This window comes from Nicotiana sylvestris, chromosome 12, assembly GCF_000393655.2.
Source record: "Nicotiana sylvestris chromosome 12, ASM39365v2, whole genome shotgun sequence".
Lineage (NCBI taxonomy): Eukaryota > Viridiplantae > Streptophyta > Magnoliopsida > Solanales > Solanaceae > Nicotiana > Nicotiana sylvestris.
Window position 1 is genome coordinate 19,088,978 of NC_091068.1, and position 19,347 is coordinate 19,108,324.

General features: G+C 38.0%; 1 protein-coding gene across 1 annotated transcript; it reads right to left on the bottom strand.

Annotated features, from left to right (window-relative positions):
- Positions 1-12,638: 12,638 nt before the first annotated feature.
- Positions 12,639-13,837, bottom strand: LOC138882754 (zinc finger BED domain-containing protein RICESLEEPER 2-like). Its single transcript, XM_070163384.1, has 2 exons — positions 13,350-13,837; positions 12,639-13,200 (listed from the first exon to the last, which is right to left on the bottom strand). The coding sequence occupies exons 1-2, from the start codon at positions 13,835-13,837 to the stop codon at positions 12,639-12,641; spliced, it is 1,050 nt and encodes a 349-aa protein (XP_070019485.1).
- Positions 13,838-19,347: the final 5,510 nt, after the last annotated feature.

The following is a 19,347-nucleotide window of genomic DNA, read 5'->3' on the forward strand; positions in this document are numbered from 1 at the left end:
CATGTTCGCGTAGGGCAAAAGTTGGTCAACGTAAGTTTGTGTTTCGCGAACGCGAGGGGTTGACCGCGTTCGCGAAGAAGGAAGGTCAGACCTGGGCAAAATGTTTTTAATTAGTTTCATCCGCGATTTTAGGGCTCATTTCCTCCATAGTTGGTCTTTTTGGGAGCTTTTTGAAGGAGATTGAAGAGTGATTCAAGGGGAAATGATTGGAGGTGAGAATTTCGGATTTAAAACTTGATTCTATTGTGAAATCCACCTAGAAAATCATGGAAACTTAAGCTAAAAATGGAAGAACTAGGGCTTGGAATTGTGGACTTTTGATTGGGAATTTGGAGGACCATTTGGGTTGGATTTGAGAATTTTTGATATGTCTGAACTCGCGGGGAGATAAGGAATCTATTGATGTAAAAATTTCTGATTTTTGAGAAGTGGGCCCGGGGCTCGGGTTTTGCTAATTTTGGGATTTGCGCCCTTTATTGATTGTTTTCGCTTGTGCTTTGTTCCCTTAGCATATTTTGACATCCTCGTTCTGATTTTGGATAGATTCGACGTGCGTGGAGGCCGATTCGAGGGTCAAAGGCATAGCGAGCTAGAGATTTAGCCGGTTCGAGGTGAGTAATGATTGTAAATGATGCTCTGAGGGTTTGAAACCCCGGATTGCACATCGTAGTGCTATATTGAGGTGATACACACGCTTGATGATGAGCATGGGGTCGTGCACTATTGGGGATTGTGACTTGGTCCATCCCGATTGATGATTTTACCGTGTATTTGACTAAAACCTATTTGCTATCATCATGATTTGGGCTGATTGCCATATTTGGGCTTCGTGCCATCTATTTGAACCCTTCGGGGATTTTTATTACCATTTCCTCACTGTTTTGATTTATTTCTTGAACTCAGTCCCGTTATTGTTTCACTGTTTTACTACTCAGCCATGTTTTACTCAGTTTTGAGACTTAAATGATATTTTAAATGATGTTTTGGGCTGAGAGATACTGTTTTTCTATCGCCCGAGGGGCTTGTGATGATTTTCAGACTGAGTAAGGTCGAGGGCCTAGTTGTGAGGATACACTGGTACTGATATGAGGCCGAGGGCCTAGACTTGATGCTATGAGATGGCTTGATATTGCGCTTGGGCCGTATGGGGCCCCTCCCGGAGTCCGTACACCCCAGTGAGCGCGGGTACCCATTATGATGTGAGATTGAGCCCGAGGGACTAACATTGTTCTGAGATTGAGCCCGAAGGGCTGGTACTGTTCTGAGATATTGCCCGAGGGGCGAACTTCTATTTGTTTACTTACCTGTCAATTAATTGTTTTACTAGTCGAAAAGGGATTTTTACTTGACTCTTCACTGTTTTACTGTTTTAAGTGATTCTTTTACTGCTTCGTTATAAAATACCTTGTGCCTTACGTGTTTTCTTACCTTCAGTCATTATTTATATTTATTTCTCACTGGGTCAGAGTACTCACATTCTTCCTGCACCTTGTGCGCAGATTCAGGCATCGCTGGTTCCGCTCCTGAGTGTTGATTCCTCCAGTTCCAGGCGGTGTTCGGAGACTACGAGGTAGTTATTGGCATCCGCAGCCCTTTGTCTCTACTATCTTGTCATTTCTATTTCCTTCAAACATTTATACAAGATATTGGATTTAGCAGACTTGTATCAAGGCCTATAGATGCTCGTGACTTGTGACACCCGGTTAGGGCTGTGTCGGGTTGGATATTTCTGCATTGTTATCGTTATTTACGCTATTCAGGGTTATTAATCATGTTTAGACTATTTTTGTGTTTCTTAACCGTTTTAAAAGGCGAATTGGGTTAAACTGGCTGACCTTGTTTTCATGAGAGGCGCCATCACGACCGGGTTCGGGGTTGGGGTCGTGACATTAATGAAGAAAACGACTATGGATTAATGAAATACAACAAAATTCAAGTTAGGAATCATTACCCCAAAGCTCTCTCTGAAAATCCCTTGAAGAATTGCGGTACTACCCTTGCACCTGTGATCCCTGGCCAAGTCTCCAAACTTCGCATCTGCGCCCTTCACTCCGCGGGTGCAAAAACACCAGAAGCCTGATCACTTCAGCAATAACACAACTTCAATCTTTGATCCATCAAGCACCCGAAACTCACCCGAGGCCACCGGGACCTCGACCAAACATACCAACCACTCATAATACACCATACGAACTTAGTCGAGCCCTCAAATCACATCTAACAATTCTAAAATCACGAATCGCCCTCCAAATTAAACTTAAAGAACTTGAAACTTCAAAATTCTACAACCGATGCCGAAACCTATCAAACCACATCTAAATGACCTCAAATTTTGCACATAAGTCATATTCAACACTACGGACCTACTCGAACTTCTGGAATCGGGTTTTGACCCCGATATCAAAATTTCCACTACTGGTCCAAATCTTCAAAAATTCGACTTTCACCATTTTAAACCTAAATGAGCTACGGACCTCCAAACCACAATCCAGACACGGCCCCAAATCCAAAATCACCTAACAAAGCTAACATAACCGACAAAACTCCATTTCAGAGTCGTTTTCACATAGTTCTGACTATAGTCCAAATCCTAAGGCTTAAGATCCCGTTTAAGGACTAAGTGTCCCAGAACACCCCAAAAACCAAAACGAAACCTCCCGATAAATCATAATAGCAGAAATAGGTATGGGAAAAGCATTTAATAGGGGATCAGGGCTCTAACTCTCAAAACAACCGGCCGGGTTGTTACAACATGATTTGAGACTTTATTATTTACTTGATGGCTCGTGTTGGTTAAAGTTAGTATGTGTTAATTAGAGATCTTAAATTAACATCTAGTTAAAGAATTAGTTATTTACTATTCATTACTGTGTTATTACTATTGATATATTCCATTCCTATTTAGAATTTTTGTACTTTATTTATTGGCCCATAGTAAGTGTCGATGTCGACCCCTAGTATCTACTTTTCGAGGTTAGACTAGATACTTACTGGATACATATTGTTTATATACTCACGCTACACTTATGCACTAACCATGTAGGATCTAAAGCAGGTGCATCTGGCAGTCATTCAGGCGCGCACCCCCGCTACCCCGAGGCATAGTGGTGAGCTGCTCTCTGTGCCCGTTCTTTAGCGCCCGCGGTCTCTGTTTTATATTTATTTTCTGTCTATCTTATTCCAGACAGTAGTGTAGGAGGTTTTGTATATTCTACTAGTTGCTCATACACTTGTGACACTAGATTTTGAGAATATTCTAGTAGGCACTTCATGGTTTTGAGTATTAAATTTACTATATTTACTCTTTCGTTAGTTTATGCTTTACTTTTCTATAAATTCATACTAATCATTCTCTTAATAAATAAAATCAAATACTTTGAAATTATTAAAAAGAACAAATCCATGACTAGTTCATTGTTGGCTTGCCTAGCGGCAACGTTGGGCGCCATTACGGCCTATAGGGGAAATTGGGTCGTGACAGAACAAACAAAAGTTGATGCTCCTTTAGTTTAGGGCTACGACTTCCTTTTGTAACTCATATGACATGGTTAAGAAACAAATACTTTTCTAAACTTAGGCTCATTTTTTCATCATCATTTATCTGTATAATCTTTTTTTGATAGGAGGAAGATGGCCTTTTTCAACACTGTAAATTTTATATCTTTATGTTTTGCTTTCTACGTTTCACTCCATTCTAGCCCAACCTAACTTAAAGCTGAAGCCATGGACTATACTCCGGTGAGATTCCTCTAATTGACTAACATACTCCCTTTTGACCTTTTCCATATCAAGTTGGGCATGATTGACTTTTGGATTAAAATAATAGCGCATATTGACAGTACACCTTTCAATTTCTTCTTTTATGATCTATTTACTCTCTCAAATAAGGGACTAGTTTATTTTGCTATAGGGACCATTTCTTTTTACCCCTTATCTATTGTTCAACAAAAGGATTGACTGAAATGACTGCAAAGAGATATATCAACACCACTATTTAGAGGTGGAAGAAAGGGCGATCGAAGGATGACAGAGCAAGATAACCTCAAAATTAATCTGACTTACTTTAGGGTGAATGCCGATAACATCTACCTTTTTCCCCTTTGATTTTTCTCTCACCATAGAAAATCAGATTTGAAGAAACGTCGGTGGGAAGAAGGATTCACAGTGAGGTCTTTTTCTTAACCTAGTCATGTTGGTCACAAAAAGAGGGTATTAGTTTTAGATTATACTTATGTCCTTCCATTAAGTGCATTAAGTTTGATCTACTTTAGAAAACTTAAAGGACAATGTGTGCCCACATGTATATCTAAAGGATAAAAATATCAGTAACAATTTATACGAGGTGGTCATTGTGACTTTACATACTGTAGGCGCATCGAGGTTGAGGAGACCGTCAGAGCTATGCGTAAGATGAGTAGGGGCAGAGCAACCAGGCCAGACGAAATTCTGGTGGAATTTTGGAGGTGTGTGGCAAAAACAGGCTTGGAGTGGCTGACTGAGCTGTTTAATATTATTTTTAAGACGAAGAGGATGCCAAATGAAAGGAGGTAGAGTACGGTGGTTCCGTTGTATAAGAACAAAGTTGATGTCCAGAGTTGTAACAACTATAAGAATATCAAATTACTGAGTCATACCATGAAATATTTGGGAGCGGGTGGTAGAAGTGTGGGTATGGAAGACAATGTCTATATTTGACAACCAGTTCAGGTTCATGACAGGTCGTTCCACTACGAAAGCTATCCACCTTATTAGTAGGTTGATGGAGCAGTACAGAGATACGAAGAAGGATCTGCACATGGTGTTTATTGATCCCGAAAAAAAAGTATGATAAGGTTCCTAGAGAGATCTCTAGATATGGTTGGAGGCAAAAGGTTTGTCGGTAGCCTACATTAGGGCAATTAAGGACATGTATGATAGAGCTAAGACTCGGGTTAGGACAGTAGGAGGCGATTCTATGCATTTTTCGGTTGTTATAGGGTTACACCAAGGATCTGTGCTCAGCCTGTTCTTATTTGCCCTGGTGATGGACACACTAACACACCATATTCAAGGGGAGGTACCATGGTATATTTTATTCGTTGACGACATAATTTTGATTAATGAGATGCAAGGTGGTGTTAACGCGAGATTGGAGGTTTGGAGATAGGCCCTTGAGTCTAAGGGTTTCAAGCTGAGTAGGACTAAGATGGAATACATAGAGTGCAAGTTCAGTGCTGAGCCAAGGGAAGCGGGCATGGACATGAGGCTTAAATCACAGGTCATCCCTAGTAGAGGCAGTTTCAAGTACCTTAGGTCAATTATCTAGAAGGTCGGGAGATCGAAAAGGATGTCACACACTTTATTGATGTGGGGTGGATGAAGTGGAGGTTAGTATCTGGAGTCCTGTGTGACAAGAAAGCTTCATCCATACTCAAAGGTAAGTTTTATAGAGCGGTGGTTAGACAGGCCATGGTGTATTGGGGCTGAGTGTTAGCTAGTTAAGAACTCACATATTTAGAAATGAAAGTAGAAGAAATGAGGATGTTGAGGTGGATATGTAGGCACACTAGAATGGATAAGATTATGAATGATGTTATTTGAGAGAAAGTGGGCGTGGCTCCAATTGATGAAAAGACCGGGAAACGAGGCTTAGATGGTTCGGGCACGTACTGAAGAGAAGCCCAAATGCCCCGGTAAGGAGGTGTGAGTGGATGGCTTTGGAAGACATGAGAAGGGGTAGAAGGAGGAATAAGAATATTGAGGAGAGGTGATCAGGAAGGACATGGCGTGACTTCAAATTTTCGAGGACATCGCCCTTGATATGAAATTGTGGAGGTCGAGTAACAGGGTTGTATGTTAGGAGGTAATTGAGCTTATTTCTATGTCATACCAATGTGAGGCTAGTATGATAGGATTTTTGTCTTAGGCTGCTAGTGGTTAATGTTGTTTTCTCACTGCTCTTTTATTTTTCATAGTGCCATGTATATTTACAGGTTATTGCTTTTGTTTTTCATCTATTTTCTTGTTTTTATGATGTTGTTATTATTCATATGGTTTTTGTTGATGATACAGATATATTATCTCTTTTCGTCTTGTTGAGCCGAGGGTCTTTCAGAAATAGCCTCTCTACTCCCTCCGGATAGGGGTAAAGTCTGCATATATACTACGTTCCTTAGACCCCACTAGTGGAATTTTACTGGGTTGTTGTTGTTGTTGTTGTTGTTTACAATATTCTAAGTGTTTGTAAAGTACTTGAAAACAGCCACAACATAAAAATGCACCAGTGACTCCTTTTTTTGGACATAAGTTCTTATAGTTCAATATGTTGAAATGACGTCAAGTAGCCACTCGTAACATCTCTATTTTAAAATATGTGTAGTTTTCAAAAAACTATTTAAAATTTAATCAGTTTTGGCAAACTTAAGACTAGACCTTCTTCTTTAAACCATCGCACTTAAAGTTCAGCTTGCAAAGTCTAACTTCATACTCAAAGGTTTAATGTTTGAAAAGCCAAAGTTCAAATTTAAAACCTTCAGATCTTGATCGAGGTCTGAACTGCACAAGCTTTGGAAGAGCCCACTTGGGCTCTGCCAAAGTCTAACTTCATACTCGAAGGTTTGAAGTTTGAAAATCCAAAATTCAAATTTAGAATTTTCGGCTCTTAATGGGGTCTGAACTGCACAAGCTTTGGAAGAACCCAACTTCAAACCCAAGGGTCTGAATGTCTGTTAATTTTAAGGCAACCAACTTTAAAATTTTTGTTAAAATTCATCTACGTTAGAAGAGTGATAAAATAAGTAGACGACCATACTCAACAAGGAATATAATAATGACTGATTTTATCAAATAGCATTCCGTCTACGCCACAAGAATTAAGAATTTGTTTGATACTTGACTCATAAGGTTACGGTTGCTGAATTTCAGAGAATAAGAAGCTAACTAGGGCTAAGCTAAAGCTAAGACGAAAAGGAATTAAGGCAAATAAAATAAAGGGTTTTCATTCATGACCTAAAAATGAGTTGTTGCTAAATACATATAGCCTCAAACGTGAGTAGAAAACCTAAGGACTAAAAAGAAATAAGAGAAACTTACAAGGGGTAATCAAATAATAAAGTAAATTAGCTAAATGAACTCCAATTCAAATAGTAAAACTTGTTAAGGAAACTCTTTCTACTTACATTGGTCATTGTGGAACCCAAACTCATACTCTTCGACTCTCCACATGCAAACCTCACTTTTAGATTGTAGCACTCACAATGGGGATTTTGGAAAACACACTCATCTCTCTCAAAGTAAGGTCACAAGTCCGGCTCTAAGTACCATAGGCTTGCCCCTTATGTGAGTCACCACTAATGTAAGCTCACTCAACTCAAGATCATATAGGGCTTTTACGGGAATGTAATGAAGGTTTTGGTTCAAGGTATGATATATTGGTCTATGAAGGTTTCATCTTTCCTTAAGCACTTCATTTTCTTCATTTTGGCTCATATTTTCTTGACTCTTTGGGTCATTTACTTCTTCCTTAGGGGTTAAAGAGATACACTGTCACTCTTTCTTGTTCATTGTATCTCTTTAGCCCCTAAGGAAGAAGTAAATGACTCAAAGAGACAAGAAAATATGATCCAAAATGAAGAAAATGAAGTGCTTAAGGAAAGATGAAACCTTCATAGACCAATATATCCTACCTTGAACCAAAAGCCTTCATTACATTCCCGCAAAAGCCATTTATGATCGTGGTGCTTCTTTGGGACCGATACATCTATTGATGCCATTTTTACCCATGAGTCCCCAAAAACTTTGACCTCGGTCATTTCTCCTCTCATTCCGTGCAGAATTTTGTCCTAATCCACTGCCTCTACGGTCTCCATTATACGGTTGATATCGATCTCTATTAGACCTTGGTTCTCGGTCGATATCCCTCTTGATTATATCTATGAGTCTGATAGGATAAACGAACCCAAAAAGAACCCCCAATTGGTCATCCTTGACCATGATATTCGATTGATACCGATTGTGCACATCGACCCAAGTGACAACTGGGTATTCGATCAAATTCTACTTGAACTGATGTGAAGTCACCGAACTTCGAACGTTGAGACCTTGAGTGAAAGCTTGAAAAGCCCAATCGTCGGTGACCAGTGGCAAATCTATCCATTCCATTTGGGATCGAGACACGAATTCTCTGAGTATCTCGTTATCCTTCTACCTTACCTTGAAAAAGTCCGACTTCCTTGTTGCGACCTTAATGGCCCTGGCGTGTGCCTTTACAAAAGAATCTGCAAGCATAGCAAATGAGTTAATAGAATTAGGCGGTAAATAATGATACCATATCATAACACCCTTCGATATTGTCTCCCCGAATATCTTCAGAAAGACGGATTCGATCTCGTCATCTTCCAAGTCATTTCCTTTGATAGCACACGTGTAGGAGGTAACGTGTTCATTTGGATCAGTCGTCCCATTATACTTGGGAATCTCAAGCATACAAAACTTCTTGGGGATCGGCTTCGAGCCGCACTCAGTGGGAAAGGTTTTGTACAAACTTTTTGGAATCTAGTCCTTTTAATATTGGTGGTGCCCCCGGGATTTGGTCGACCTAGAGTTATAGGTTTCCACCTTCTTGTTGTTTTCCTCAATCTTCTTTTCCCCTGTCTCGATTTTTCAGTTCTTCGAGCATCTTTATGATAGCAGGATTGGTCTCCGATTCCTTCTCGTTAGACTTCTTCCAAATCGATTCGACCCTATGTATAATTTCCTAGGATGGCTCGAGTTCGACCCTGCTCGATGTGTGGTTCTGATTTTGGAGCTGGGCTATTGTTGCCTGTTGAAACTGTAACATTCCGAAGATCACCCGCAGGCTGACCCTGCCATCTTCACCACCACGTGCGCTATGAGTAGTTGATCGGGCATCCCCATGGACACTGCTTTCGGGATCGACGGCCAAATTTCCATTGATGACTACAAGTGAACTGACGTCGATTAGATCTACAGCCGGAATTCCATCGAGGCCAGCAGGGGGTACAATGTTTCCTGGTGCAATGTTCTCATTTTTGTCGTGGTAGCCGAGATTGTTGACAATGTGTTGAGGTGCTGACTGAGAGTTTGACGTTTATTTAATCATGTAATCAAAGATACTTCAAAGAACAAATGTAAAATAGTGTGTGTTACAAAATTTTGTACTAGGTAACCACTATTATCCTTAGCCCCATGGTGGGAGCCAAACTGTTTATCCTAAAAATTGGATAACAATTGAATTTGTACGCGGTTTTAAGAACACTTGATATAACTTGGTACAAATTACGAGGAACAAACTAATATTGATATTAATGATGAAAGAAATAATGCAAACCAAACGGATTGAACAGCCTTGGCCTTTGAGTTCAGTCACCCATGAACCAAATATGTTTCAACTTGCTTATGAGAAGAATAACAAGATAATGAAAGCTGGAAAATGACAATATATTGCTTTGTATTGCATGAATATGATGCCTTTACAAATGATCAAACTCCCCTTTATATAGTAAGGGAGTCCTACTCTAAGTACAATTCTATATCAGGTAAGAAATTCCATGATTGGCTAATTAATCGGCCTTTTCTTGATACGTGTTGGGATTCGCGCCATAATCCTCACCCGATTGCAGATATTTCATCTTTCCGTTATTCGACTTGGTAAGCTTCCTTCGATATCTATCTTATTCGATTTTGATCTTGGTCGATCTCGATCTTAATAGGTCTTAGGGCCTCGAGCTCGGCAACCTAACTTTGCACTATAGTTCGATATAGTACGAGGCTTAACCTTGGCTTATCGTGCTACAATCCAGAATTTGGCCATATACAACATCCATGGCTGGATGCTATAGTGAATGCTCCAGCTATTACACTAGGTTTTAGACCTACAAATCTTCCACAAGATTTCAATTATGCACCCTACCAAGGTCCTAATTCTTTCGATTATTATAATACTGTATATGGAGCCTACTATATTGGGTATCAACAAAAATTCATCCCAACAAACCCTTTATACACTTCCAATTCTAGTCCACTCCAACCTTGGCAAGCTGGGAGTTTCCCATCTGTCCCTTATACCTACCAGCCATCGGAGCTTACCACGGCCCTTTCCAAATTTTCAACTACCGAAGTGGTTCCAAATAGAGGTGTTGTAGTTGATTTCCAATATAGTAACACAGGTTTCCTCCTTAGCATGGAAATGGTGAGGACTGATCACTCTTCGAAGTATAATCCTCCACATTGTCATTTCAGCCGCAACAACCTTGCGTTAACAAGGTCATCCACGATTCTATTCCGGTCAATTTTTTGACTAACGAGGTGATTCTAACTGCTGCCGATTGGGAAAATTCTAACCAAAAACAACAGCGACCCAGTAAAATCCCACTAGTGGGGTCTGGGGAGGGTAGTGTGTATGCAGACCTTACCCCTATCCCGAAGGAGTAGAGAGGTTATTTCTGAAACACCCTCAGCTCAAGAAGACAAAAGGAGATAATATCAGTATTAACACAGAAATGATAGGAAAAATAGCAACAACATGAAAACCATAAGATAGATGTAAAGTAGAAACAATAGCTAGTAAATAGACCCGGCACTATGAGAAACTAAAGAGTAGTAAGACATAGGGGTGGACATCGGTCGGTTCGGTTCGGTTATGAATATTATCGATTTTGCCTATCGATTATCCATTAATAAATATGATAAACCGATAACCAAACCGATGAGATATTGGTTATCGGTTAATCGGTTATTGATTATTATCGGTTCGATTATCGGTTTACCCGATAAGGTAAAACTGAAATAGATTTTGCAAATGAGAACAATTCTGTTTTATGTTGCAGAGTTTTTTAAAACAGTTTTATAGTTGTTTGAGAACCATTGATATTATTATGCACTTCCTAAGTGTTCAAACATCTGAGAAAAAGCAAAACAATAACAACACCATATTCACTAATAGGCTAAAATGCGTAACTGGAAATCAGCTTTCCCAGTTGCCCTATTATTTAAGTAGAATTTTTCCTGTGTAAAACGGGGCCAACGATAAGCTATAAGCATTAATCATTATAATGGTAAGGCCCTGCTAATGTTCTTCCTTTTTTCTGAAGAAGATAGCTTTTATAAAACAGATTCTTTGCAACATAAAACAGCCCTAAGTAATAGTTATAAGACAGATTCTCTGCAACATAGAAACAACACTTCAACTAATAGTTCAACACTTCAAGTAATAGTTCAATACTACAAACAGTCCAAAGTAATAGTTCAAATACATTAATAATAATTCAAAGTAGTATCAACCTTATGATTAACAAGTTCAAAGTCCAAACATAATACTAATAGTTCAAATTCAAGTAAACAACACAACAACTACTCAATCCTTATAGGCTTCATCAAATTGCACTCCAAACAATGCTCAACATGCCTCATTAAGGACTTAGTACCAGTTTTTTGTGCATTGCAACGTAAAACATGATGACAATGACAACATCTTACTTTTCACCGTCCATCATCACCTTCTTCGATCCTTTCATAGTGACTCCAAACATGTGAGATTTGAGACCACAAAGTTGAGGCATGGTTACACCTATTAAACATAAAAAGAAAATATATTAAGCCAAGTAATATTTGTAATCATACTATGTGTTATATAAGTTGAATAATTAACTTACCAAACTTTTAACTCACAACTATCTAAGATTCTACACATCATCATCGCATGGTTCGTTTCCAAGATTGGCAAAATCTATGAGAATATATATTAACAAATCAAACAACAAAAATAAACTATTTATAAAAATAATATACAATCAAACAAATTAAAATATTGCTACCTTGTTCTATTTGCTCGAGAACATCTAAATCTTCCTCAACACTTACGGGTAATGGCTCACTCAGAAGCCAATCTTGAAGGCATACTAGAACTTCCACCAATTTAGGAGTCAATGAACTCCTAAATGAATCAAGAATACGCCTTCCAGTGCTAAATGCACATTCAGATGCAACACTTGAAATAGGAATAGATAACACATCTCGAGCCATCTCAGCAAGAATGGAAAATCTAGATGGGTTTACTTTCCACCAAAGCAATATATTACCGTCTGCTATTTCATTTTCAACTTCTTTTATAAGATATTTTTCCAATTCTAATTTAGAATCGGAACCTCCAATCCCAGCTTTATGTCTTTTTAATTCTTCAAAGAAAGAACCAAAAGATCCAGTTGAAGTTTCCATTGTGTCCAATGAAAAGTTAGATAAACATGAAGAAGTCGACAACCTTTATCTTTTGAATGAGACTTTACATACTCATCAAACAATGTATGCATGCACTGCCTTCGCGATAATTGGCTCTTTCTCTTCAAACATCTTCGCAAGTGCAAAACTAATAGAATCAAACTTGCATCGAGGATCCAAAACACATGAAATGAAAATCATCTTGTTCATTTTTTCTTGATCACCCTAATACTTATCAAATTTGTCCTTCATCTTCTTTGCCATTTAACCCAAAAGAACATCTTCATTTAATATCAATTGTTTCAAGTAAACAACAACTTCACAAATTTCAAGAAAATGATGATTTGATGTAACATAAAGTGATCCAGATACCTTTACAGTAAGCTTATAAATGATTTCAAGAAATTTTGTCATCCTCTCAATCACTACTCAAAAGTGTACATGCAAGAACTTCCATCCACAATATCAACAAACTCAAGATGACGTGACAAGCCAATATTATGATCAGCATATTCTAAAATTGCACTCTCATATTCAATAGCCCTGTTCAACATCAAGTATGTAGAATTCCATCTTGTAGGAACATCCAAACATAAAGATTTCCTAACTAGATTTCCTTCATCACAACATTCCTGAAACTTTTTCCACCTAGCAGGAGACTGCCCGATATATCTCACTGCTTGCCTAATACGTTCAATAGACACAGTTGATTCTTTTATACCATCCTGAACAACAAGATTCATAATATGAGACATGCACCTCACGTGAAGATATTTACCATTCATGGAATTGGTCCCCCATTTAGTTAACTTCTTAGAAAGCTCCTTCACCGTCACATCATTTGAACTAGCATTATCATCTGTGACAGTGAAAATCTTTTGTAACCCCCACTCTTTCAAACAATTAATAATACTATTTGCCATATCTTCACCCCTATGACTAGAAATTGGACAAAAGTTGATAATTCTTTTATGCATTTCCCATTCACTATCAATCCAAAAAACAGTAATACACATATAATTTATTCGTTGTAAGGAAGTCCAAGTATCAGTGGTAAGACAAACTCTATGATCTTTAAAAAGCTTCACCAACTTATGTTTTTCCTCATTGAAAAGATCAAAACAGTCCCGAGTCACAGTTCTACGTGAAGGAATTCAAAAAAGGTTGTGCAACTTTCATATTTCATAAAACCTTCTTTTTCAACAAAGCTGAAAGGAAGTTCATCCACGATCACCATACGGTACAAAGCCTTCCTACATTGTTCTTGATCAAATTTCCAAGGAATAATATCTACATCACCCTTATTACCCCCCGGAATAGGTTTAAAGGCTATTTTTGATTGACTTTTTGCAACATCTAAAGGCATTTTTGTACAATTGGCCATATGTGGTGATTTCGTACCATTTTCTTTTGAATCGACAAAATATTCTCTTTTGCAATGTTTACAGACACCCTTTTGATTTCCTTCTAGATCAATAATTTGGCCAAATTGTTCCCATGCAACAGACCTCTTTTTTCTTTGTCTCTTTACTTTTGATTGTACTGATTGAGATTGTGATGTCACATTTGAATTAGAAGGTCCACTTTCACCAATCAACTTATCAATCATAATATTTTCAGCCATGCTTTTGTGTCACTGTGAGTTTGATTTAAAAGAAATCAAGCAGCGACTAGCAAGGCAACAAAGTATTAAAATGAAACACATGATTAAACAGGCAGTTAACAAAAACATGTTTAATATAGACATTGAAATAGTATAGACATTCCCTAAAACATGTTTTCTAAACATGAAGTGCGAAACAAAAACCAAAAGATAATACATAGTTAACAAAGCAGAACACATACTACAGATTTAGAAAATCATTCAAGTAAATATGCAAAAATTGATTTCTAAGGGAAGCCTAAATCAGTGTTTCTAAGATACCAAACTAAGACGAATTCAGAAATGGGATATGAAACACTGACCTTAGTGCAATGCTTTGCCGTAAAAAGATAATGGTAGGAAACTGACTCTTGAAGGGATGACTGGTGACTAGTGGGGGCGTGAGCCATAAGGCGGAGAACTGGTGAGGGCGTGAGCCATGAGGCGGACTGGCGGAGAACTGGTGTGGACTGAGGGTGACAGGGTGTGAGGCGGAGAAACTAAAAAAGAGAAATTGAGAAGTGAGAACTATGTATATGAAACCCTAGTATGTATATACTTAAGGGTAAACTAGTAAATTAGTTAACCCTTATTGGGTTATAGGTTTTATCCAATAACAGAATTGCTAAACCTAGCCCGAATCGATAGCCCAATAAAAACAAATTTTACCCATTACCGAACCGTTAACCCAATAACTCAATATTAATAACCCAATAAATAATTAACGATTTCGGTTATCTGTTTTACCCTATATATGCCCACCCCTAGTAAGACACAACATTGCCACTAGATATCTTAGACAAAAACCCTACCAGACTAGTCTCACAAATGTACGAAGTAAGGCAAGACTCAACTACCTCCTAACCTAAAACTCTAATACTTGACCTCCATAGCTTACTATCAAGGGCCATGTCCTCGGAAATCTGAAGCATCGTCATGTCCTGCCTGATCACCTCTCCCCAATACTTCTTAGTCCGCCCTCTACCCCTTCTCGTGCCCCCCACAGCTAGCCGCTCACACCTCCTTACCGGAGTATCTGGGCTTCTCCTCTGTACATTCCCGAACCATCTGGGCCTCGCTTCCCGCATCTTATCATAATTGGGAGCCACGCGCACCTTCTCCGGTATCTCATTGTTGATACCTAATTTTGCCCTCATATTTTCTCAAAAAATATATACACTTTCAAAACATCATTTTTGCATCATTTTTTAGTTTACAAATCTATACAAGCATTTTCTATAATTTTCCATAATTGTAGAGCTTTAAAATCGATTTTCCTGCATTTAAATTACTTAAATATTTATTAATTACTCCTTCAAATTTTTTTTGTGATGACTTAATCACCTAAAATTATTATTTTTCACCTATAATATGTGCTTCAAATATTTTACTTCATTTTATGTGACTACATTAATATTTTTAAGCTATTTGCACAATTTTGCAGTAATAGCCTATATTTGTACAGAAATGCTCTTTATTTATATTATTTATGTCAAAATTGTATTTTATATTTTTATAATACAAAGTTATTATTTTTAATCATTTCAGTGTATAAATAATATTTTACTTATTTATCAAGTATTTTTATAAATTATGTTCGCGTATTTAAATAATAGCCTAACTTTAAACTAATTTTTTGGACCAAATTGGCCCAATATACTTAGCCGAATAGACCCCAAGCCTAAACCAGGAGACCCTTCTACCCAACCCAGTCGGTACCCATTTTAGACCCGCCCTACCTTCTTTTAAAATCCTGGCCGTTGATCTTGAGATCAACGGCCATGATTAACCCCCCATTTTTAATTACTTCCTCCACCTAAACCCTAGAGACTCACTCGTCTCTTTACAGCCGCCTCTACACTCTCTCGAACCTTCCCCCTTCTTCTCTAAACCTTAGTATCCGTTGCATGATTCTCTCCGATTCTAGCCTAAAAATGGATTCTACCTGCTATCTACTTACCTTATTAGCCCTATCCCGCTATTCGTCATCCGTTTATGGTATCACATAGGTACTTGCCTAACTATGGCAAGTATAATTTACAAAATACAGACTGGAACGACTCGAATCTTTGGATTTTAGACGGTTTTCTGTCTAGATATGCTCGACAAGGTGCGATTTACACCTTTAATTTGGGTTTTCAAGCAACTGGACCCAACTAGGGTTTGAGATTTTCCCTTTTCCTTACTGATTTGCGATTGCATGTGATATTCTTTCCTTTCTCGTGTTTGATTGATGATTTTTTCTTGTTTGGGTGTTTAATTTCTACTACTATATAAACCCCTCCCTATTCCTCTTTAGGAGAGACTTAATCGCTATATTTTTCACTAAAAATTGGAGTTATCACTATATTGTTCTCTTATTCTATACCTTGATTCTTGGCTGGCTGAAAGCCAAGGTCACCATGATTTGACTTTTCAATATTTCTTGGTGCGAGCACTGTCCGGGGTTCCTCTGAAGCCACTTGGGAACTTTGAAGCATTGAGATTCTGGATTCTCGTTCTTTGTTTGATTCAGAATAATGTGGAATTTTTGTTCTTTATTGTTGTCTGCTTAACTGGCAAATCATTTGACTCTTGCGATTTCATTTTTATGTGTCTATGATTTGTACATTCCCACTTCTGAAATTCATGGCTTAATGTGTTTCTAGGCTACTTTTGTATGCAACTCTATTAACTTTACACTCGTTTTAAGTCTCTTTTGCATTTAATCTCATCTAATGCTGCTAGTTTTAAGATTGTCTATGTCTAACTTAGATAATCTAAACCATCCTAAGTTCATTTAGATAATGTATTCTGAGTTACTTATGTATGCAACTTTGTAGTTTTGCATTTGTATTGAATCTTCTTTTTTAAGTTCCTTAGTCTACTGTGTCAATACCTGAATTCCTGCATATGTTATTTGACATGAGCTTGTTGTACCATTCTGTTCTGAATTTCTGTATTAATAGGTTTGTCTACGAATGTGTTCTAATCCATGTTAAGACCATTTCTATCAACTATGATATACTCCCCTTTTAGTGTGTTTCACATCATATCTCTATTTTTGCTCAGTCCTATATCCTTAGTAACTGTTTGTAACCTTTAGGATGGCCATCTTAGTTTGTATTTACCTACCATATCTGATGTTGTTTTGTCTCCTGATGTGAGTTAACATGGCTGTCTTATGGCATTGTGATGAAATCTTAGCATAATGGGGACCTTCAAGTCAGTGCCTTAAACTTGTTTGGTGCTATGTACCTTTGTATGATAATCTTTAGTAATCCTACAAACTTGTTTCTCCCCTAACTCTTTCAGTATGATTCTGCTAATGTGTTATTTTGCTAAGTGTTGAACCTAATTCTAAGTCTTCCTGACCTTCTTAATTAGTTGTTCTATATTCTCAACTTTGCCATGTCTACCTTTTAATTTATAAGTATATTTCCTCAACTTATATCCCTAACCATTGTCCACACACTCTCGTTTGTTACATATGCTATTCTAAACCTATCATTATTAGCCAACTGAAAGCCAAGTCCACCAAGACTCTTAGTATTGACCTCCCTAGTATGAGCACTGCTCGGGGTTGATTTGAGACTCTTGTGAACTCTGACACACTAGGGTTTGGGGTATTTTAGACACTCTCTCTACTACTAAGACCTGAACTATCCCTGATACTCAATTATTTCTTCCTATTGTCTAATGAATATGTAAACTGGTTGGTTTAATTGATTTATTGCCTGGGTAATATGGTTAATCTGTGATTGTGTGATTTGGCTTTGAGCTCTTCTATGGATTCTGGGTTGTGCTGATGAATATGGTTCCTTGTTGGAAATCTGGGTATGCTACGTGAGAATTGTTGAAGGCCAAGGCAGTGCTGGGTATTTCTTTTGGGCCTGCTGTGGGCCTACTATCATTATTTGTATACTATTTGTAATTACTTTTATCATTAGGTCCGTAATAACTTTGTAATAAACAATTGAGGTGTTAGCAAAAATGGGGGAAACGAGTTTACTTAATGTTTGCATGAAAGGGTAGAAAACATGCCTATAGGATTCAATGATTTACTTGCTATATATGCCACTCAATTCCTATGTGCACTATAGAAATCATGTCATTAAGAGAATGTAACGACCCAATCGGTTGTTTTGAGCTCTAGCACGCCGTTCAGTGATTTGAGGCCCCAAGTAGCTTTACTTCAGGTATTATGACTTGCATGCATGGTCGGAATTAAATTTTGGGAAGTTCGAAGTTGTTTTGGAAAGAAAATTCTCATCTCGAAAGCTTTAATTTGGAAGAATTGACTAAAGTGTGATTTTTGAGTAAACAACCTCGGAATCGGGATTTTAAGGTTCCAACAAGTTCATATGATGATTTTGGACTTGGGCGTATGTCCGGATCAGGTTTTGGATGACTCGGGAGCGTTTCGGAGCCTATTTTGGAGTTGGCATTTTAGAAGAATTTCATAAATTTGGGATGAGGTGTATTTAAATATTATCGATGTCCGTGTGGGATTCTGAGACTGGGAATAACTTCGTATGATAATTCTGGTATTGGGAGCGCGTCCAAAAGTGGATTTGGAGGTCCGTAGGTCATTTCGGGGTCATTTGGTGAAAGTTATAAATTTGAAGGTTTTTGAGAAGTTTGACCGGGAGTGGACTTTTTGATATCATGGTCGGATTCTGATTCTGGAAGTTGGAGTAGATCCGTAATGTAAAATGTGACTTGTGTGCAAAATTTGATATCAATTAGACGTGATTTGATAGGTTTAGGCATCGAATGTAGAAATAGGAATTTCTTAGTTTCATTAGACTCGAATTGGGGTATGATTCATGTTTTTAGCGTTGTTTGATGTGATTTAAGACCTCGACTAAGTCCGTGATATATTTTGGGACTTGTTGGTATGTTCGGACGGGGTCCCAAGGGGCTCGGGGTGAGTTTTGGGGTGGTTTCAAACCATTTTTAGGCCATTTTTAGCTGCTGGTTTTTGGCTACAGCGGTGTGATACGCTATCGCGGTGAATTGGTAGCAATCACAATGAGTAAAATGGGAGAAATTGGCCAGTGAACGATCACGTAGAGGAAAGTTTTTGCTGCATTGACCTGACTTTGGAAGCTTGTATCTTACAGTATATAAGGAATTTGGAGATGATCCATAAATGAAAGTTGTAGATCGTTGTGTCTAGTTTTCAGAAAATCAAACCATTTGTCATTTAGAGTTGTGTACAAAAAGTTAAGAGTGGTACACTACAGACTATCGGGGAAGAGTTGGGAAATCGCAAAGAAGAAATTTGTGTTGCATAGGGCTGACTTTGGAAGCTTATATCTCGTAATCTATAATGAACTGGGAGATGTGCAAAGCATGAAAGTTATAGTTCTTGGAGTCTAGTTTTCAAAAAGTTAAACCATTTGTAATTTGGAGTTTTGTACAAAAGTTATGCCATTATACTAGAGGTTGTCTGAAAGAGCTGGGCATTTGTTCTTCGTGATCGCGAAGGGCAAATTTTGGGCTGAGAA

Coding starts and splice junctions, on each gene's coding strand:
- LOC138882754 (XM_070163384.1), bottom strand. CDS start 13,837: ATGGCTGAAAATATTATGATTGATAAGTTGATTGGTGAAAGTGGACCT. Junction 13,201..13,349: donor GAATTCCTTCACGTAGAACT/GTGACTCGGGAC, acceptor TTGGATTGATAG/TGAATGGGAAATGCATAAAA.